The sequence below is a fragment of the Pristiophorus japonicus genome, chromosome 7 (genome assembly GCF_044704955.1).
Source record: "Pristiophorus japonicus isolate sPriJap1 chromosome 7, sPriJap1.hap1, whole genome shotgun sequence".
Taxonomy (NCBI): Eukaryota; Metazoa; Chordata; class Chondrichthyes; family Pristiophoridae; genus Pristiophorus; species Pristiophorus japonicus.
In genome coordinates, this window is record NC_091983.1 from 90,383,714 (window position 1) to 90,407,133 (window position 23,420).

The 23,420-nt window shown below is 47.6% G+C and overlaps 1 protein-coding gene across 1 annotated transcript in view; it reads right to left on the reverse strand.

Annotated features, from left to right (window-relative positions):
• LOC139267193 (dystrobrevin beta-like) overlaps positions 1-23,420 on the reverse strand; it is an 843,282-nt gene that overhangs the window by 521,753 nt on the left and 298,109 nt on the right. The window contains exon 6 of the mRNA XM_070885122.1: positions 20,050-20,135. Within this exon, the coding sequence (XP_070741223.1) occupies positions 20,050-20,135 (86 nt within the window). The remainder of the gene's footprint in view (positions 1-20,049; positions 20,136-23,420) is intronic.

A 23,420-nucleotide genomic window follows, 5' to 3' on the forward strand; every position in this document is an offset into this window, starting at 1 on the left:
CATAGTGGTAGCTTGTGCACCGCTCCATTGTAGGAGACCTTTACAGTAGCACTGCCGATTACGGGAATCAGTTCCTTTGTGTAAGTTCTTAGTTTCATGCGAATGGGAGTCAAGACTGGCCTTGAGGCCTTGCTGCACCACAATTTTTCAAAAGTCTTTTTGCTCATAATGGACTGGCTCGCACCCGTGTCCAGCTCCATTGACAGCGGGAGTCCATTTAGTTCAACATTCAGAATTATCGGGGGACACTTTGTGGTAAATGTGTGCACCCCATATACCTCTGCCTCCTCAGTCTGAGGCTCTGGTTCGTCGTGATCCGCTGTGGATCTGTCCTCCTCTGCAACATGGTGGTTTGCAGGATTACCAGGGTTTGCAGCTCGCCTGCACATATGTTGGAAATGTCCCATTGTTCCACAGCCCTTGTAACCATACCCTTTGAAGCGGCATGAATGGAAACGATGATCACCCCTGCAGCGTAAACAAGGTGTTAATGGCCTTGCATTCATCACCCTTGATGGTGGCCTCTGAGACGTCTGTGGACGTGAAGCTGCAGGCAAGTGGGGCTTGCCCTGTACGTTGCGATTTGAAAACATCACCACTTTGTTCACAGTACTTGTAGCAGCACTCATGTGCTGAAAGATTTGCTTAGTCACTGGTGGCAATAAATGCCTGGGCTATCACTATGGCCTTACTCAAGGTTGGGGCCTCCACAGTCAAAAGTTTGCCAAGTATCACTTCATAGCCAATGCCAAATACGAAAAAGTCTCTGAGCATGTGCTCCAAATTTGCAATGTCCTGCAAGGCGTCTTAGCTCAGCGACATAACTCGCCACTTCCTGGCCTTCAGACCTTTTGTAGGTGTAGAACCGATACCTCACCATCAGGACACTTTCCTTCAGGTTCAGATGCTCCTGGACCAGTGTGCACAAATCATCGTACGATTTCTCTGTGGGTTTCGCTGGATTAAGCAGATTTTTCATGAGGCCATATGTTGGTGCCCCGCAGATGTGAGGAGAATCGCCTTTCGTTTGGCAGCATTCGCTTCCCCTTCCAGCTCATTGGCCACGAAGTATTGGTCGAGTCACTCCACGAAGGTTTCCCAATCATCTCCCTCCGAGAATTTCTCCAAGGTGGCCACTGTTCTCTGCATCGTTGGCTTTATCATCTGTATCTCGTCGCCAGTTGTATGTGAATAAAGAGTCTGACTGGATACTGTGAGCTCAAAGTAAAGTGTGACCGTAGTCTTTTATTGCAGGTCTCCAGAGGGCCTCTCCAGCCTGTGAGGCCTCCTTAAGTACCTGTGCTCCCAAGGGATTGTGGGATCCCTTGGAACTCCAGGGGATGAGCCCTCTGGTGGCTGTACAAGGTATATAAAATATACATAACCCTACCTGATTGAATTTTTGGAGGAGGTAATCAGGAGGGTCGATGAGGGTAGTGCGTACGATATTGTATATATGGACTTTAGCAAAACTTTTGATAAGGTCCCATATGGCCTACTGGTCACTAAGATAAAAGCACATGGGATCCAGGGCAAAGTGGCAAGTTGGATCCAAAATTGGCTTAGAAGTAGGAAGCAAAGGGTAATGGTTGATGGATGTTTTTGTGACTGGAAGAATGTTTCCAGTGGGGTTCCACAGGGCTCAGTACTGGGTCCCTTGCTTTTTGTGGTATATATCAATGATCTAGATTTGAATATAGGGAGTATGATTTAAAAGTTTACAGATGACACTAAAATTGGCTGTGTGGTTGATAATGAAGACGAAAGTCATGGACTGCAGGAGGATATCAATCTACTGGTCAGAACAGTGGCAAATGGAATTTAATTCAGAGAAGTGTGAGGTAATGCACTTGGAGAGGGTTAGTAGGGAAAGGGTATACTCATTAAATGTTAGGCCACTTAGAAATGTAGATGAACAAAGGGATTTTGGAGTGCTTGTCCACAGATCCCTGAAAGTAGCAGGCCAGGTGGATAAGATGAATAAGAAGGCATACAGAATGCTTGCCTTTATTGGCCGAGGCATAGAATACAAGAACAGCGAGGTTATGCTTAAATTGTAGAATACACTGGTTAGGCCACAGCTGGAATACTGCATGCAGTTCTGGTCGCCGTATTATAGGAAGGACGTGATTGCACTCGAGAAGGCGCAGAGGAGAGTTAATAGGATGCTGCCTAGAATGGGGAATCTTAGCTATGAGGACAGATTGGATAGGCTGTGTTTGTTCTCCTTGGAACAAACCCAAATGAAGGGAGACCTCATTGAGCTGTATAAAATTTTGAGGGGCCTGGATATAGTGGATAGCAAGGGCCTATTTCCCTTGGTAGAGGGATCAATTACGAGGAGGGCATAGGTTTTAAGGTGGTTGGTGGAAGGTTTAGAGCAGATTTGAGGGGAAGCTTCTTCACGCAGAGGGTTTTGGGGGTCTGGAACTCACTGCCTGGAAAGGAGGCAGAAACCCTCACCACATTTAAAAGGTGCGTGGATGGGCATTTGAAGTGCCGTAACCTGCAGGGTTACGGACCTAGAGCTGGTAAGTGGGATTAGACTGGATAATCTCTTGTTGGTTGGCGCAGATACGATGGTAAGTACTTCAGGGAATCTAATACAGTCAGAGTGGTCTCCTGGACGAGTTTCGATCACCTGGATGGGTCGGAGAGGAATTTTCCCAGATTTTTTCCCCAATTGGCCTGGGTTTTTATCTGGGTTTTTTTGCCTCTCCCAGGGAATTGCATGGCTCCAGGTGGGGTGGAGTGTTGAATGTTGCAATACATGGGATATCGCAGTTGTGTGGGGCGGACTGGTTGGGCCGGATGCTCTTTATCTGTCCGCCATTGGTGTGGTCGCCCCAATACCCTGTACAGTTGTAGCAGGACTTCTCTGCTTTTATACTCTATCCCCCTTGCAATAAAGGCCAACATTCCATTTGCCTTCCTGATTAATTGCTGTACCTGCATACTAATTTTTTGTGTTTCATGCACAAGGATCCCCAGGTCCCTCTGTACTGCAGCATTTTGTAATCTCTCTCCATTTAAATAATAATTTGTTTTTTTATTTTTCCTGCCAAAGTGGATAACCTCACACTCTCCCACATTATACTCCATCTTCCAAATGTTTGCCCACTCAGTTAGCCTGTCTATATTCTTTTGGAGATTCTTCGTGTCTTCCTCACAACTTGGTTTCCCACCCACCTTTTGTAATGATGAATTTATTATTGTACGTTAATAGTAGGGCCCCACAATTTGTCAGGTGCTCTGCTAATCTATGCCATAATTCCCACAGGAGACTGGCGGAACACCTCGGAAAATGGCAGAGACCGGGCTATACCAATTCTCCACTATTTCGGGGAGTTTGCAAAACCGGCAATGCAGTTGACGTAGTGTGCATGGATTTCCATAATAGGCTTGCCAGCAAAGTTGATGCCCATGGAATAAAAGGGACAGTGGCAACATGGATAAGAAATTGGCTAAATGGCAGGAAACAGAGAGTAGTGTTGAACCGTTGGAGTAATGGAGTAAGGTACACAGTGGTGCTCCCTAATGACTTGGACATGGGTGTACAGGGCACAATCTCAAAATGTGCAGATGACACAAAACTTGGAAGTATAGTGAACAGTGAGGAGGAGAGTGATAGACTTCAAGAGGACATAGACAGGCTGATAGAATGGACGGACACGTGGCAGATGAAATTTAACGCAGAAAAGTATGAAGTGATATATTTTGGTAGAATGTGGAGAGGAAATATAAATTAAAGGGTACAATCCTAAAGGAGGATATGTGCACAAATTGCTGAAGGTGGCAGGGCAGGTTGAGAAAGCAGTTTTTAAAAAAAGCTTACGTGATCCTGGGCTTTATGAATAGAGATATAGAGTACAAAAGCAAAGAAATGATGATGAACCGATATCAAACACTGGTTCGGCCTCAACTGGAGTACGGTGTTCAATTCTGTGCACCACACTTCAGGAAGGGTGTGAAGGCCTTGGAGATGGTGCAGAAAAGATTTATGATGATTTCAGGGATGAGGGATATCAGGTTTGTGGATAGACTGGAGAAGCTGAGATTCTTTTCCTTAGAGCAGAGAAGATTGAGAGGAGATTTGATGGAGGTATTTAACATCATGAGGAATCTGGGCAGAATAGATAGAGTGAGAAACTGTTCCCATTGGTAGAAGGGTCGAGAACCAGAAGGCACAGATTTAAGGTGATTGGCAAAAGAATCAAAGGCGACATAAGAAAAAACTTTTTTACACAGCGAGTGGTTAGGAGCTGGAGTGCACTGCCCGAAAGGGTGGTGGAGGCAGGCTCAATCACAGCTTTCAAAAGGGATTTGGATAAGCACCTGAAAGAAAAAAAATTGCAGGGCTTCGGGGAAAGGGCAGGGGAGTGGGACTAGCTAAAGCGCTCTTGCAGAGAATCGGTACGGGCTCAACGGGCCAAATGGCCTTCTTCCATGCTGCAATCATTCTATGATTCAACCAACATGAGGAAAGTGAAAGTCTGGAGCTCCTGCTTTTGAGCTTTCTCAAGGATCCAGTGTTCCATGGCGGTCAGACACACGAGTGACAGGATCCCAAAAGAGTTTTTAAAAAAAAAGGTATGCGCATCAGCCAAGGTGAACATTGCTGGAGCTGGATGTGGAAAAATCCCCCACCCCCCTCAAAAGGTAGGCCAAATCCATAGTTTCAGTTATATATGCGGACTATAGTTATACTCTCTGTGTAGTCACTGTATAGTTGCATAAGATGAAGACTTGTTACCTGATGTACTATCAATAAGGTTTACACTGTGTATATGCTATGCTGGCACCACTAGTGGGTGCAACTGGTTTCCTGCCCCTGTGGCAGAGGCTGTCCACCAGAGGGCACTGCGGTGGGAGACCTGTGGGTCACCTGCATAGCTGTGCAGGGCCCAGCATAAAAGGCTTCCTATTATGCTTATGCCTCACTGGAGTTACGAATAAAGGACCAAGGTCACTACAGTTTGAGTACAACACATCACCTCGTGGAGTCATTCATAAGTACATTACAGATATAACAACTGGCGACGAGAAAAAGGACTTTCACGCGATTATGGCTACCTTTAGCACACTCAAAGACCGCAGAGTGTGATGATTGGGATGCCTTCATGGAAAGGCTCGAGCAATATTTTGTGGCAAACCATTTGGCAGGGGAGACGGACATATTGGCGGAGAAGCGCAAGGCTATACTGCTGACCAGTTGTTGGCCCGAGGTCTACCGCCTCGTCAGGGACTTGCTGGCACCCACGAAGGCCAAGGAGAAGACATACAATGAGCTGACTGAACTAATTCGTGACCAACTGAAACCAAAACAGAGCATCCTCACGGCTAAGCACAGATTCTACACTCACCGCAGACCTGAGGGCCAGGAGATTGCAAAATATGCTGCCGACCTCAGGAGACTTGCTGCACCATGTAATTTTGGCACGCACCTCAACGAAGCATTGCGAGACACCTTCGTTATGGGAATTGGCCTCGAGGGCCTCCTTCACAAGCTATTATCTACTGACACCACAGTCAACCTGCAGAAGGCCATCAGCATCAGTCAGGCGTCATGACCTCGACCTGCAGCACCAAGCAAATTATTCATCCTGTGGACTCAAACCCGGCAAGTACGGTACACAGAATGGTGCCTTTCACAGGCAAGACTGTAGAACGTGGCTCTGCCCAGGGGAGAGAGCACAGACCTCAGGGTTCTAGAACTCAGAGTCCGACGAGTAGTACCATGCTGGTGTTGCGGAGGAAACCATAGGGCTCACCAGTGTCGGTTTGCTGAGTACGTATGCAAAGCCTGTAACACGAAGAGCCACCTCCAGTGTATGTGTAAAAGAAAGACGACTCACCGCCTAGCAGAGGAGTCGGTAGATGACTCTGAATCCAGTATGATGATTTGGCCAGAGAGGCAGCTCAGCCCCAAGAAGAAGTTTATGGAGTGTATACCTGCACCACCGATTGTCCTCCAGTGAAGATGGAAGTCGAGATAAATGGCGATCCAGTCTTCATGGAAGTGGACATGGGAGCGAGCCAGTCAGTGATGAGCCAAGATGCCTTTGAGAGGCTATGGAACGAAAAACGACCCGAGCTGGTTCCTGTACAGGAAAAGTTGCGCACCTACACCAAGGAGCTGATCCGAGTCCTTGGTAGTGCGGATATAAGTGTAATCCATAATGGAGTAGTGCACAAGTTACCTCTGTGGATTGTTGCATGTGATGGTCCAATGCTACTCGGAAGAAGGTGGTTGGGGAAAATCCAGTGGAAATGGGAAGACCTCTTCACTTCAGCAATTGTTATCTCCCGTGCTAAGAGGCAGAGCAAAACCTCACCTTTGCTTGGGCCAGGCACCAGAGAACAGACCAGGGCAGCACCTGAGGCACAGTCCCTCCATCACGACTGCGTGGCAATGATCTAACCAGAACGACCTAAAAGTACCATCCCGGCTCCAGTGGCAGGATTCCTGGGGAGGAAGATCGAATTCACAGGCACTCTTCCAGCTTTTGTGGCAGAACCGCGGGAGAGAAGGATCAAGGCAGTCGATCTCGAGGACAGAGGCAAGATAGCGTCCCTGCTGCAGCGAGTTGCAGCATGGCTGAAAAAAAAAGATGACCGCGGTCATATCATAAGGTGCAACGCTGAGGGATCAACACGTGGTGTCTAACAAAGGATTTGATTGGGGTAAAGCCAGCAGGGTTCTCTTCAAGGAGGGTGAAGGCACTGATCCTGATACCCTGCCCCAGGTCTATCCCACACTGCAGGCACCTGATGGCACTATTTGCCACGGACCTGGAAACGAAAACGTCGGCAATACGCGCAGTCGGCCGCCATTGCCCACCAGCCGGGTGGAGACAGAACAGTCCCCAGCCCCCGTCGCTAACTCGGCCATGTCCGGGAGCAAAATGTCAGAACCAACTTGTTCCCCAAACGGGACCTTGAACAGCCAGGTTCCCAACACCGTTAGAGAGCAGGCAGAAGATTCTGCAGCCCTCAAAGGAGGACAGGGAAGCCACACACATCTGTGGCTCTGCTCACCACTAGGCAACGACAAAGGCCCTGAGTCCTGGTCTAGGTGAGCGAACCAAGCCCACCCCGCTAGCAGGGGGCGCAGCGCCGCTATCAGACGATTAGGACCCCGTCCGGTTGCTCTGGAACCTGCGTCTTCACATAGCTGTACTGCTACCTCAGTACTTACCATGACTGAACCATGAATACAATCTACCCAATCCTGGCGCACAACCGCAAAACGTAACAAATGTAAAGTCACTGAACCAAGGTGTCACGATACAAACTGTAACTTCCTTTCTTTGTACTTGCACTGTGTCTGATCCTGTATGTTAATGTAATGGGCCTGCTGCATGATCTCACTGTGGGGAGGCAGGGGGGGATATATGTAGCCATGGATACACACATGGATCACACCCAGAACCCACTGAAACCTCCACTGCATCATCGAACCATCCAAACTGGTAACCACTACCCAACGTTGTGGCAAAAGGACTTCGGGGGTTAACAGGGAGAGAGCCAAGCCAAAGCACAGCCAAGGTGCAAGGGCTATTGGCACTTAAGTCTGGGGAGAGCTAAACCAGAGCACATAGTGCAAAGATAATCGGCACAAAGGACTTGGGGAAGAGTGATGTTATATATGCGGACTATAGTTATACTCTCTGTGTAGTCACTGTATAGTTGCATAAGATGGAGACTTGTTATCTGATGTACTATCAATAAGGTTTACACTGTGTATATACTATGCTGGTACCACTAGAGGGTGCAACTGGTGGAGACCAGGGTTTCCTGCCCCTGTGGCAGAGGCTGTCCACCAGAGGGCACTGCGGTGGGAGACCTGAGGGTCACCTGCATAGGTGTGTAAAACCCAGTATAAAAGGCTGCCCACCATGCTTGTGCCTCACTCTGGAGTTATGAATAAAGGACCAAGTTCACTACATCGCCTCGTGGAGTCATTCATAAGTACATTACAGACATAAAAGTTTCTATAGACATGGAACAGGCAAGTTCCAGAGAAGTACTCAGAGTGGCACTTCCGTTCATTAGGTATTGCCCCTGACCCTGCAATCACTGACATCCCATCCTTCAGATTCTCAGCCCCTTGGTTGTTCAAAAAGAGGTCCAAATCCTTTTATGCTGCATCTACATTTTTACTGTTATCACTACCATCAGTTCTGACCATTTTATTTATATCTAACTAGGTGAGAGCAAAGCAATGTGAACCAAGTGGTGATCACACACAAAAATGTTGAAAATGACATTGGAACCTCAACTGTCCATGCTCACACTATCCGTGTTCACGATTATGAGAAAATCTTCCCAGAACTTGGGAGAATATGGGAGAGTCAGAGATACAGGAGGAGAGCACTGAGCATCAGACCCAGGTCAGGAGACCAGCGGGCATCATGGCTGCACATGACAACAGTAGAGAGAGCAGCAAGAGTCAAGGCTGCATCGAGACAGCAGTTGATTTTGGGGCCAGGTCAAGAGAGTGATGGGTATTGAGCCATGTAGGGAGACCAGCAAGTGTCGAGGTGTGTCAAAATATCAGCCGGTGGCGTGGCTGGATCAGTTCAGCAGGTATTGTGACTGGGTCAAGATAGCAATGCGCATCAAACTACAGTGGAAGATCAAAGATCTTTGCGAGATCAGCAAGTGACAGAACTGAGCGCAGAAAACTTTTCATAAAAAGTCCAATTCCTTCAGATCTGAAATCATGAAATAAGAATGACTATAAACAATAAAAGTGCCTGGACTAACAAAATAAACTTTAAGTACTGGATAAAAGTAACGTGAATACTGCACAGTGCAACTTCAGTTATTCGCCTTTATCCACTGGCCACTGGGGCGGTTGGGGGGGGGGAAGAGGGATCCCCACCATTACGGCAGATAATTGAGGTAATGGTCAGCTGGACAGAGCCAATACATCGCATTTCAGAATAGCAAAGCAGGTAAAATCACATAAGCAGCGGCATTGCCATCATCCACCACAATGGAGAGGGGGTGTTGTCATGGAGGGGGCGGCAGGATGTTGATGCATAATGGAATTGCTAGATCATTGAGAATTTTCACATTTTTATCCGACACATATGGTACGTGAATGAAATAAGAATACAAATAAATGTAATTTAATCTTATTTGGGCTATGTGGTTGATTTATGTTAGACAGAAGGAGATTGATGTTGGTCGGATTCACAATGAGACAATGTCTCATGCAAGACTCTGTCGTGTGAAACATCTGGTGGGTAATTAGGAGGGGGATAATCAGTGTGCAGATAATGCAAGTAAAACAAGTTTCTAAAAAAAGACAAATCAACAACTGCAGCAATGGGAGAGTATTTATTATGTATGGATTCACTTCACAATACCTGGAGTCGTGAGGATCTGTTCAAAGAGAGGGAAGATAGATTATGAAAGTAAACTAGCATGAAATATAAAAACAGGTAGTAAGAGTTTTTACAGGTGCATAAAAAGGAAAAGAGTGGCTAAAGTAAATGTTGGTCCCCTAGAGGATGAGACTGGGGAATTAATAATGGGGAACAGGGAAATGGCAGAGACGTTGAACAAATATTTTCTATCTGTCTTCACGGTAGAAGACACTAAAAATATTCCAATAGGGGATAATCAAGGGGCTATAGGGAGGGAGAAATTTAATACAATCACTATCATTAAAGAAGTAGTACTCGGTAAAATAATGGGACTAAAGATGGACAAGTCCTCTGGACCGAATGGCTTGCATCCTCGGGTCCTAAAAGAAGTGGCTGCAAAGATAGTGGATGCATTGGTTGTAATCTACCAAAATTCACTGGATTCTGGGGAGGTCCCAGCGGATTGGAAAACTTCAAATGTAATGCCCCTATTTAAAAAAAGGAGGCAGACAGAAAGCAGGAAACTATAGACCAGTTAGTCTAACATCTGTCATTGGGAAAATGCTGGAGACATTATTAAGGAAGCAGTAGCAGGACATTTGGAAAAGCATAATTCAATCAAGCAGAGTGAGCATGGTTTTATGAAAGGGAAATCATGTTTGACAAATTTGCTGGAGTTCTTTGAGGATGTAATGAGCAGGGTAGATAAGGGGGAACCAGTGGATGTGGTGTATTCAATAAGGTGCCACATAAAAGGTTACTGCACAAGATAAAAGTTCACGGGATTGGGGGTAATATATTAGCATGGATTGAGGATTGGCTAACGAACAGAAAACAGAGAGTCGGGATAAACGGGTTATTTTCCGGTTGGCAAACAGTAACTAGTGGGGTGCCGCAGTGATCAGTACTGCGATCCCAACTATTTACAATCTATATTAATGACTTGGATGAAGGGACCGAGTGTAATGTAGCCAAGTTTGCTGATGATACAGAGATGCGAATTGTGAGGAGGACACAAAAAATCTGCAAAGGGATATAGACAGGCTAAGTGAGTGGGCAAACATTTGGCAGATGGAGTGTAATGTAGGAAAATGTGAAGTTATCCACTTTGGCAGAAAAAATAAAAAAGCAAATTATAATTTGAATGGAGAAAAATTGCCAAATGCTGCAGTTCAGAGGGATCTGGAGGTCCTTGTGCATGAAACTCAAAAAGTTAGTATGCAGGTACAGCAAGTAATCAGGAAGGCAAATAGAATGTTGGACTTTATTGCAAGGGGGGATAGAGTATAAAAGCAGAGGAGTCCTGCTACAACTGTACAGGGTATTGGTGAGGCCACACCTGGAATACTGAGTTCAGTTTTGATCTCCGTATTTAAGAAAGGATATATTTGCATTGGAAACTGTTCAGAGAAGGTTCACTAGGTTGATTCCGGAGATGAGGGGGTTGACTTATGAAGATAGGCTGAGTAGGTTGGGCCTCGACTCATTGGAGTTCAGAAGAATGAGAGGTGATCTTATTGAAACGTATAATGAGAGGGGTCGACATGTTGGATCCAGGGAGGATGTTTCCATTCGTAGGGAAAACTAAAACTTTTGACTTTTTAAACTTTTATTCGACTTTTAATTCTACCTTTTTTAAAAAAAACTTTTAATCAATCTTAACTTTTAAACAATTGGGGAAACTTTTATAACCTTTTATTGATCTACATCTTAAACTTTTTAACAATTCGCAGCAACTTCTTAAACAAATTGGGAATTTTTCATCAACTTTTAACTTTTAAAATAACTTTGGAAGTGACCTTCCTAAAGCCTGCCCCCCAACCAAGCCTCGGGCCATCTACCATCAATGGCGCTACTCAGCAAGGTCTTGGACCCCCTTGCCACTGGACCAAGACCTTGCTCAACTAAGCCCGTGTGGTTGTCAGTGTGCAGCAGCCACCCCACGTTAAAAGCACTCACGCACCGGCATCTTCCACTTCGTCAGTATGAAGTTCGGGACCTGGAACGTCAGGATCCTCATGGACAATACCAACAGCAACAGGCCGGAACGCCGCACTGCCATAGTTGCCAGGGAACTCAGACGCTTTGACATTGACATCGCCGCCCTAAGCGAGACCCGGCGGGCAGGGGAAGGCCAGTTGAAAGAACATGGTGGACGTTACACCTTCTTCTGGAAAGGGAAACCAGAGGCAGGACGCCGCCTTCATGGAGTCGGCTTTGCCTTCAAGAACGAGCTGGTCGAACGCCTCAAAGACTCCCCCTGCGTGGTTAATGAACGCCTCATGACTCTTCGTCTTACCCTATCCCAGAACCAATGCGCCACAGTCATCAGTACGTACGCCCCTACACTCGATGCAACGGATGAGGCTAAAGAGGGTTTTTATTCCAACCTCGAGACACCCTTGTCCTGCGTCCCCATGGGCGACAAATTGATCCTTCTGGGTGACTTTAATGCCAGGGTCGGCAAAGACACAGCCCTCTGGGGAGGTGATTGGCAGAGAGGGGGTAGGGAAAGCCAACTCCAGTGGTACCCTACTCCTGACAAAATGTCTACAACATGAACTCCTCATCACCAACACCCTGTTCCGCCAGAGGGACAAATACAAGGCATCGTGGCAACACCCTCGCTCCAAACACTGGTACCTGCTCAACTATGTCATCGTCCAAGCCAGGGATCAAAAGGATGTGCGCATTACCCGTGCCATGACAGGAGCTGACGACTGCTGGACGGACCACTGCCTAATCCGATCCATCATCAACATTAACATTGCCCCAAAGCAGAGGGAACAGCAGAAGCAGTTCCGCAAAAAAGTTAATGCCGGGGCACTTAAAGACCCAGCTAAGAGAGCCCTTTACAGCCAGCACCTCACAGCCAATCTGGCGTGCCTTGATGACCCTGAGATGCTGAATGCCCACAGCGCTTGATCTGCCCTCCAGGCCTCTATAACCAGTGCCTGTGAAGAGACACTTGGTCACTCAACCAGAAAACATCAGGACTGGTTTGATGAAAATGATCAGGAGATCGAAGAACTAATAGATCGCAAGCGCAAAGCATTCCTGAGCCTCAAGCAACAACCCAGCTCGGGAGCTGCAAAACAACATTACAGACGGCTCAAGGCTCAGGTCCAACAAAAAACCCTGGACCTAAAGAACAGGTGATGGATGGAGAAAGCACAGGAGATACAACAACTGGCAGATAGCCACGACATGTGAGGATTCTTCACTGCAGTCAAGGCCACCTACAGTTCAAACTCCCAAGGTCCCACCCCATTCCTGGCCAAGAACGGGGAAACACTCATCAAGGACACCGAGGCTGTCAGGGCCCGATGGAAGGAGCACTTTAAAGATCTCCTCAATCGAGACTCTGCCTTTGACTCGAGCGTTCTCGACTCCATCCCGCAGCATGCGACCCGCCACCAACTCAGTGAAACTCCAACATGTTGCACGAGGTAGGCAAAGCCATAAAACAGCTCAATAATAACAAGGCTACGCGTGCAGATGGAATCCCTGCTGAGGCACTAAAGTATGGCGGAGCGGTGCTGTTGGCGCGGATACATGACCTCATCTCTCTCATCTAGAGGGAGGAAAGCATGCCGGGAGATCTTAGAGATGCAGTGATTTTTTTTAAAAGGGGACAAGTCCAACTGCGGCAACTACAGGGGAATCTCCCTGTTATCAGCCACTGGGAAAGTTGTCGCTAGAGTTCTTCTCAATCGTCTTCTCCCTGTGGCCGAGGAGCTCCTCCCGGAATCACAATGCAGATTTCGTCCTCTACGGGGCATAACAGACATGATCGTTGCAGCGCGACAGCTGCAGGAAAAATGCAGGAAGCAGTGCCAGCCCTAATACATGGCCTTTTTCGATCTTACAAAGGCCTTTCACACTGTCAACCGTGAGGGTCTATGGAGCTTCCTCCTCCGTTTCGGATGCCCCCAAAAGTTTGTCAACATCCTTCGCCTGCTTCACGATGACATGCAGGCCGTGATCCTTACCAACGGATTCATTACAGACCCAATTCACGTCCGGGCCGGGGTCAAACAGGGCTGCGTCATCGCTCTAACCCTCTTCTCAATCTTCCTCGCCGCCATGCTCCACCTCACAATCAACAAGCTCCCCACTGGAGTGGAACTAAACTACAGAACCAGTAGGAAGCTGTTTAACCTACGCCGCCTCCAGGCCAGGTCCAAGATCACCCCAACTTCTGTCGCTGAGCTGCACTATGCGGAAGACGCCTGCGTCTGCGCACATTCTGAGGCTGATCTCCAGGTTACAGTCAATGTATTCACTTGAAAGCATGGGCCTTAAGCTTAACATCCATAAGACAAAGGTCCTCCACCAGCCTGTCCCCACCGCACAGCACTGCCCTCCAATCATCAAGATTCACGGCGCGGCCCTCGACAACTTGGACCATTTCCCATATCTCAGGAGCCTCTTATCAACAAAGGCAGACATTGAAGCGGAGATTCAACATCGCCTCCAGTGCGCCAGTGCAGCCTTCGGCTGTTTGAGAAAAAGAGTGTTTGAAGACCAGACCCTCAAATCTACCACCAAACTCATGGTCTACAGGGCTGTAGTAATACCCGCCCTCCTGTATGGGTCTGAGGCATGGACAATGTATAGAAAGCACCTCAAGTCGCTGGAGATATATCACCAACGATGTCTCCGCAAGATCCTGCAAATCCCCTGGGAGGACAGGCGTACCAACATCAGTGTCCTCGTCCAGACTAACATCCCCAGTATTGAAGCACTGACCACACTCGATCAGCTTCGCTGGGCAGGCCACATAGTTCGCATGCCAGACACGAGGCTCCCTAAGCAAATGCTTTATGCAGAGCTCCTTCATGGTAAAAGAGCCAAAGGTGGGCAGCAGAAACATTATAAGAACACCCTCAAAGCCTCCCTGTTAAAGTGCGACATCACCACTGACATCTGGGAGACCCCGGCCGAAGTCCGCCTGAGATGGAGAAAGTGCATCCGGGAGAGCGTTGAGCTCTTCAAGTCTCAACGCAAAGAGCGTGAAGAGGTCAAGCGCAGGCAGCGGAAGGAGCGTGCAGCAAACCAGCCCGACCCACCCCTTCCCTCGACGAATGTCTGCCCCACTTGTAACAGGGTCTGTGGCTCTCGTACCGGACTGTTCAGCCATCAAAGAACTCACTTTGGGAGTGGAAGCAAGTCTTCCTCGATTCTGAGGGACTGCCTATGATGATTCACAAAGTGAATCACTTGGCTACATTTGGTGCAGTGGGCTCAAGATTTAATCAGATCAGTCAAAGGGCATCAAAACTTGTGATGTGAAAATGCTTCCATGACAACATAAAAGGATTCCATTTCTAAGTGCATGTTAACTGCAGAGAACCTCGCTTGTTCATCAGCAATGCATATCTGAGAATTACAATCATCTCCACCTGTGATTTACCAATTATGTGCTGGCAACAGGTAAGGTTCTTCACTGCCAGTGCATACTTGGAAAATTTCGGCCAAACCTTGATCATTTGGGAGGATCAGGTGGCAGAATTGTTCTTATTCCAAACCATTTAGTGATAGCAAGTGCCTCAATCTTCTGTTTCACCAGGTATGACAAGATCAACGTATCTGTACCACCGTAAATCTCAGATTATACCCCACACTCTGCACTGTAACACTTAGATATACTTCGCACCCCTCACTGCAACACTCAGATATACCCCACACTCCGCACTGTAACACTTAGATATACTTCGCACCCCTCACTGCAACACTCAGATATACCCCACACCTGTCACTGTAACACACTGATATACCCCACACCCCTTACTGTAGCACTCTGATATAATACACACTGGTATATCAGTGTCACAGTGAGGGGTGTGGGGTATATCAGAGTGATACAATGAGGGGTGTGGGGTATATCAGAGTGTTACAGTGAATGGTTGGGCTATATCAGAGTGTTGTAGTGAGGGGTGTGGGGTATATCAGAGTGATACAGTGAGGGGGGGATATAAAAGAGCTGGAGCGGTGGGCCCTGGAACATCGTGGGCTACCCCGACCTGTGTGAGAACACCTCCACAGGTCAGGGCTACAAAAAGAGCAGGAGCCACATGTCACTACAACATCCAGCATGAGCTGCTCCAAGTGTGCGATGGCTTCGAGGTGGACGACGAGGTGACGTCATCAGGACCCAGGTCGCTGTTTGGAGCGTGGGCAGACGCATCGGCGGGGCCCTGGTACAGCAGAGGAGCGGGAGGTCGTTGCGGAGGTGCAGCGAGTGATCGAGGCGGAGGAGCGATAAGGGATCGTGGCTGCGGTTCGGTGGGTGATCGTGGTGTAGGTGCGGTGAGTATTTTGTGGTGGAGGAGCAGTGAGAGATCGTGGTGGAGGTGCGGCAAGTGTTTTGTGGCGGAGGAGCGTCAAGAGATCGTGGAGGGGGTGTGGCAAGTGAGGGGTACATGGCCCAGAAGAGCCGAGGGCCCAGGAGCAGCACGGACCAGCCCACACTGCGATATGTGTGTGCACTAGGTCCGTGCAGCAGAGCAGGTCTCCAGTCGTCCTGGTTAACCCTTGCCACTGGATAAAGGCCTAGCTCTGTCAAGCCCGTGTGGTGGCTGATGTGCAACGGTCACCACACGTTAAAATAATCCATGCACAGGCATCTTTCACCCCGTCAATTGGAGTTCAGGACTGGAACATCGGATCCTCATTGAAACATCTGTGAACATTCTTTTCCTTTTCCTTGTTCGAGGGACCGCCGTTGATGATGACCTGTATCATTATTGAACAACAACTTGTATTTATATAGCACATTTAATGTAATAAAACCTTAACCACACAGACTGCAGCAGTTCAAAAGGCAATTAGAGATGGGCAATAAATGCTGGCCTTGCCAGCGATGCCCATATCCCATGAATGAATAAAATAAGACAAAACCTATATGTGTGCATGTCTCTCTATCCAACAATGGGCTTCCCTTTAAATTAGACACGCAAAGCCACATTCTTTTCCTTTTAGCTATGCAACATCACAGGTCTCCAGCTTTCAATGAACCTTGATTAGGAGTGGCAGCACGAGCCAACATGTACCACTGTTACGAGGAGACAGTGGTACACAAGGGTCACAAGTTTCCATTTGAGCACCTTCCAGGCAATGTGAAAATAAAGGTGCCTGAGGAAAATAATCACCAGCGATCTGAAATCATATATAGGCCAGTCCTCCTAATGGGAAATGGACCACGATGCTGGGGAACCTTAAAAGGAGAGGAGAAAATGAAACACAATGTTGGGTGTGTGAAATTATTAAATGATGTCCATTTAAAATGAAAATATAGCCAGCAGTACAATTACAGATGTTTTCCTTAGTAACTTTGGTCGTGTCACGGAGTTGAGCTGTGTAACATATAGGTCAAGTACTGCTGGGTACAGGCCCATCACTGCTGGTAGTATTGGGAGTAGTTTAAGATGGTGATGACGATTGCACAAGACATGCATTGTCCACAGATCCCTGAAGGTAGCAGGCTAGGTAGATAAGGTGGTTAAGAAGGCATACGGAATACTTGCCTTTATTAGCCGAGGCATAGAATATAAGAGTAGGGAGGTTATGCTTGAACTGTATAAAACCCTAGTTAGGCCACAACTAGAGTACTGCGTACAGTTCTGGTCACCACATTACAGGAAACGTGATCGCACTGGAGAGGGTACAGAGGAGATTTACGAGGATGTTGTCTGTACTGTAATTTTAGCTACGTGGAAAGATTGGATAGGGTAGGGTTGCTTTCTTTGGGACTGAGGAGGCTGAAGGGAGACCTTATTGAGGTGTCTAAAATTATGAGGGGCCTCGATAGAGAGGATAGGAAGGACCTATTTCCCTTAGCAGACGGGTCATTAACCAGGGGGCATAGATTTAAAGTTATTGGTAGGAGATTTAGAGTGGACTTGAGGGGAAATGTTTTCACCCAGTGGGTTGTGGGGATCTGGAATTCACTGCCTGAAAGGGTGGTAGGGGCAGAAACCCTCACCAAATTTTAAAAGTACTTGGATATGCACTTCAAGTGCCATAACCTACAAGGCTATGGACCGAGAGCTGGAAAGTGGGATTAGGGTGGACAGCTCTTTGTTGGCCGGAACAGACATGGTGGGCCGAATGGCCTCCTTCTGTGCTGTAAATTTTGATGATTCTATGATATCAAGCTCAAGTACAAATTATGGCTCATGTAATGGAACCATTAGGCCAAATATACTTCGTGACAATGTAGCAAATTAGACTGATTACAAGGCAAACCAAATTAAATCAGTACTTCCCCTCACTCTGCTCCTAATTGCAGGATGTTTGCAGGCCTTTTGTGGCTAGGAATCTTAACATAGATCCAAGGTTTTTAAAAAAATATATGCATACAGAACTGCCTTACAAGATAAATACAAACCGCAAAAATAGTCTCTAAAGACTTTGAAGCAGATTAGGGGATTTGTAATCTATATATAAACAAGATTTTTAATAGTTTTTTTCCCCATAACAAGGGAACTTTATTTTAGTTAAATATAATAGGTACAGATTGTACACAAACAAAGCATTGTACCACAGTTAAACCGCCAATGGAAAGCCGAGAGGTCATTTTAAACTAGAATAATTTCCTGATTACCCCATCATATTTCTGAATAATCCAGTATATGCTCTTTTCCCAAGAATCATAAACACAGAAAATATAGCTTCACATGCTCTATGGGCTCAATTTTCCCCAGTGATTTGCACCATTTTTTTGGAGCAGGCTGCTCTTTTTGGCCTAAGTTGAAAAACCAGTTTCCCCAATCAATTTGCATCAGCGTAACTCAGTTATGATTTTTTTAGGTCAGTTTTTTTTCCGCCAAAGGGGACTTAGCCAGCCACCTACGCCAATTCTGCCCATTTAGGGAAGTTTGGCCAGCTGAGAGATACTCCAGTTCTGCTTAGGCCAGCGTATGTGGCCTCTCCAGAGAAACCCTGCGGAGAGTTAAGGAAATCGGCGCAGCAGATGCCCGGACACACTAAAAGAGTTTAAAAATACATAGCAGCAACGTACCTCCAACCCCGCCTGAAGGCCTCAGTCCCCAGTTCACTCACGAGAGGGAGAAAGAGGGAGAGAGAGTGTGAGTGAGTCCAGGGTCAGAGAATGGGACCTGACTGGCAAGCCCTTCGGGTGGGGTTGGAGGTAAGTTGCTGCTATGTGTTTTTCAATTTTTTTAATGTGTTGGGAGCTGGCTGTATGCTTCACTTTGCAGCCTCAGCTCACATTGTGCCCCTGGTTACTATGGCAGCCCAATCTTTTTGGCGCAGATCAAGGCTCCAGCCCCAAAACTAAAGGTCAGGTTACGCCACGCCAAAATGAAGAAATCCAATGGGGAAACTTACAATATATTTTTTGGCATACAAAAATTGGGTGTAACTCTTCAAGTACGCCAAAAAAATGCTTTGGGGAAAATTGAGCCCTATGTTCTGCATTGTACTGAAAATGAGTAACATTGTGTGCATTTTAAGGTCTAGTGCACTTCATGTGCTGAAATACTGAGCTTAGTGTTAGTATAACATGTAAATGTGTGTCTCCATAAACAATTCAATTTCTGGGCTTCCCCAGCAGCTTAGCAGGTTTGGCCAGTAAGTAGCTGAGCCAAATAGACCAAAAAGGTCTCTGCACCTCGCACCTCAGCGCCCCACAATTAGGGTAGGAAAACCCATCCAGAAATCGCACTCCTCATCACTAGACAAGGGGGGAGAAATTTGCATTGCCTTTGCCCTCCGGGTGAGCTAACGGGACGCAAACGATTTCTCACCCGGTGAGAGGCGGCTGCCTCCCACACAATTGCGCAGGAGTTAACGGAAGCACAAGCTGGCAGTGCCCTGCTTCCGCCGGTAGGACCGGCGATGATGATGTCATCGCCGTGTGCAGCGACCCGTTTTCGCCCAGGAGCGGAAATTGGTTGGCGCCCCATGAGACTGCTTCAGGCGACGTTTGCGCCAGCCTCGTGGGTCGAGAACCGGGCCGCTCTCCGCTCCCGGGATGAAAAGTAAAGGGGAAGTGAGTGCCATCATTTTTTTTTAATTGCCGACTTACTGTCATGGACGAGTCTGCGGGGTCTGTGCCGCGATGGTGCAGCCCAGCACTCCGACTCTGTGCCGGGCTGTGGCCATGGCACCTCTCTCTCCGGTGATGTAGTGGTGGCCCCCTCGGCCCACTGCAGAACTCACAGCTTGCCCTCCCGTTTAACAGAAGGGAAAGACCTCTTGCTCACGCCAGTGCTACGCGGCCCCCCACGTAGCGCTGAAGAATTTGCGTGCTTACCGCCCCCGATAGGAAGTGGAACACCCGACATTGCGCTCCACTTCCTCTCGGGGGCGGTAACCCCAATTTTGCGGCCGGGACTGGACTTCCATTTGGGGGCGGAAGTCCCACCTCGCCTCCCGCCCCCAAATGGAGAGTTATCAAATTTTAGTCCCAATAACTCCTGCTTTAAATGTGCTGCATTGACATTGGCTGAGGGCAGGGTTGGACTGGACTGCTTTGGGTCCCCCACAATCAAATACTCACCGTCTAGGCTCACACATGAAAGTCGACTTGGACAAAGAGGCAGCTGGCCCATATGGAACCATACACCAGCCAGGGAGAGGAAGTGGAGAGGAAATGGCAATACAATTCTCAATAAACTTACATGCAAGTTTAGTTTTTACTTACACCGTAGTTTGTCCAGGATTTTTCCTCCACACATTGTTGCCAACATAGCTTTGACTGAGAATACGGTCAACTTCCCATGGCCCTCACTGCAAAAGAAAACGGAGTTAGTTCCAGTGTGACACAACAGTAATTGGTGCAACATGGACACTGAACACACATACCTGGAAGATTTCTATTTGCCCAAGAGTTCTGTTGCTTTTTTTTCGACTGCAATTTAATTTTCGGAATTAATTTCCCTTTTTTATTTAAAGAAAATTAACACAACATTATAGAATACATTTTTTTTTTTAATTTTCAGTTTTGGAAATTGTAATTTTGGATTACGACAAGACCAGGCAGGATCAACTATAACAGAATCAAAGTACTGCGGATGCTGGAAATTATTTTTATTCCAGGATCAACAATGATGCCCCACACCATCATCATCATCATAAGCAGTCCCTTGGAATCGAGGAAGACTTGCTTCCACTCTTAAAAATGAGTCCTCAGGTGGCTGAACAGTCCAATACGAGAGTCACAGGTGAGGCAGATAGTCATTGAGGGAAAGGATGGGTGAGACTGGTTTGCCGCACGCTCTTTCTGCTGTCTGCGCTTGATTTCTGCATGCGCTCGGCGATGAGACTCGAGGTGCTCGGCGCCCTCCCGGATGCACTTCCTCCACTTAGGGTGGTCTTTGGCCAGGGACTCCCAGGTGTCAGTGGGGATGTTGCACTTTTTCAAGGAGGCTTTCAGGGTGTCGTAACGTTTCCTCTGCCCACCTTTGGCTCGTTTGCCATGAAGGAGTTCCTGAATAGAGCGCTTGCTTTTGGAGTCTCGTGTCTGGCATGCGAACAATGTGGCCTGCCCAGCGGAGCTGATCAAGTGTGGTCTGTGCTTCAATGCTGGGGACGTTGGCCTGGTCGAGGACGCTAATGTTGGTGTGTCTGTCCACCCAGGGGATTTGTACAGTGGAGTAACACAGCGCACACTGAAGGATGAATATTCATTGAATATCGGACTATCGCCTCTGACCTCAACTGAAACTCCCACATTCCTCCAATGTTCCTCTTTCATACTGAACATTTTCTTATTCCTGCAAGAACTCTCATGTCCCTTTATTTACAGGGAGGCGGGGAGGGGAAAAACCGAAAATACTGGTAACGCGGAGATCCCGCCGAATTTAGCGGCACGACCACATTTACATTATTTTTCTCAATTTCCTGGCCGGCAGTCAGCCAGAGGAACAGAGGAGTGAGAGAGAGATGGGAGGGAGAGATCGAAAAGGTCAGAGTGAATATCAGGGGCCTGGAGGGGGAGAGAGGGGCGGGGAAGTGAATGAAAAGCCCAGTAGGGGAGGGAAGGGGTAGAATCGGAAAGACCAGGGCTGAGATCGTAGGTCGGGAGGTTTGGCTGATCGCGCGAGGGGTGGGTGTGATTGCGGGGAGGGAAGCAGGTTTGCTTGAGGGGCCGGGAGAGCACTCCAGCTCCTCCTGGCCCACAAGCAGTGCTGCAAAGGCACTTACCTTCTGGATCCAGCCGTTCTGTCTGGTTTCCAGAGCCCTGGGAAACCCAGCCCGTAGCACTTACATTTAAGGCAGGCGTTCGATTTTTAAAAATTTTAATCCCTAATCCCCACCCCTCCTGGGGGTTTAAATTCCCCCCTTAGTCTCTATAAAGCCCAAATCTGTCTAAAATTCAATAGACGCTCATGGACAGGATGCAAGAAAGTCCTGGTTACATGGCAGTTGACCTCGCTTTCACTTCTAGCCTCCATACTCTCTCTCCATTGCAATATTTATTGTCTTTCACTACTTTATTGATACCATTCCAAATACACCACTCTACACATTGTCCCTCCCCGCTCCAATCCCACTGTTGAAATCAAGACTCAAATTAAGACCCTCAAATTTCTGGAAGTCCAAAGCTTCCTCACTTTTCTTTCTTCTACAATTTTTAGCTTTGTTTAAACCCAACTCATAATCACTAATCACTGCCTCCCAATCATCTTCTCCTACTCTTTTCAACATTACTAGTGTCTTGCACTGCCGTTCTTGGCCCTTCATCATAGTTTTTCAAACAAGCATGAAATACCAGTGGGCAACCAGCACTATTGTAACCACACCCCACTATGAGTCAGTGCTTTTCGGAGTGATGGCGAGAAAAGAGAAGGGGAAAATATTTTTCTATTTCATGGTCTTTCATGCCAAATCTGCTGTGCAGCTTTCAAAATACAAGCAGATCTGAACATAAGCAGCTGTTTGAGATACACACAGCGAAATAAGATGGGGAGAAGTTAATGGAAAAAGGAAGAAAACTGTCACTGTGTGTGGCTGTTCCTTTATTCTCATGGGCAAAAAACATCTTACAAACGGTCGGGGGAGGGTTAAGCAATTTTTGTTCAAAACACCCTTTTCAATGAAGAAAGTTTTTCAACTTTTAATTTTTAAGTGTCAACGTTATCACTGATAGGGAGACTTGTGGTCAACAGTGGGGATGAGAGTGACAGACTTCAGGAGGGTGTAGACAGACTGATGAAATGGGCAGACACATGACAGATGAATTTTAATGTAGAGGAGAAGTGTAAAGTGATTCATTTTGGTAGCAAGAATGAGTAAAGGCAATATAAACTAAATGGCACAATTTTAAAGGGGGTGCAGGAACAGAGAGACCTGGGGGTGTATGTACAGAAGGTTTTGAAGGTGGCAGGACAAGCTGAGAAGGCTGTTAAAAAGGCATATCCTTGCTTTATTGCTAGAAAAAGAGAGTACAAAAGCTAGAAAATTATGCTAAACCTTTGTAAAACACTGGTTCAGCCCCAGCTGAAGTCTTGTAGCCAATTCTGTGCATTACACTTGAGGAAGGATGTCAAGGCCAGAGAGGGGCAGAGGAAATTTATTAGAATAGTATCAGGATGTAAGGCTTCAGTTACGTAGGGGTCAAGTTTCGGGCCTCGCCTCGAACGGCGCAGCCCCACGAGCCACGCCCGATTTCCGCGCTCAAAACCGCGCCTAAAACTTAGCTCGGTATTCTCCCCGCTGCTGGAATGTTCCAGGCCCTTGGCGCAGCGCAGCACATGCTGTGGGGGGGCGGAGCCAGGTCCCGGCACTGAAAACAGTGCTGCGTGGGAGGGGCCCGAAGCACATCGTCCCTAGCCTTGGCCGAATGGGCTCACTGCTCACTGAACGGCGAAGATCGGACTCGGGCCTCCCTCCTCTTCACCTTCAGCTCCTGCCCTGGCTCCCCCCCCCCCGCCCAGGTCTGCTGCCTGCCACTCCCCCACCCCCCCCACCCGGTTCAGCTCCGGCTCCTCCTCCCTCACCCCCCGTTCAGCTCCCGCTCTGGTTCTCCCCATCCCCCCACCCCCCCACCCCACATCCGGTCTAGTCCCCCGC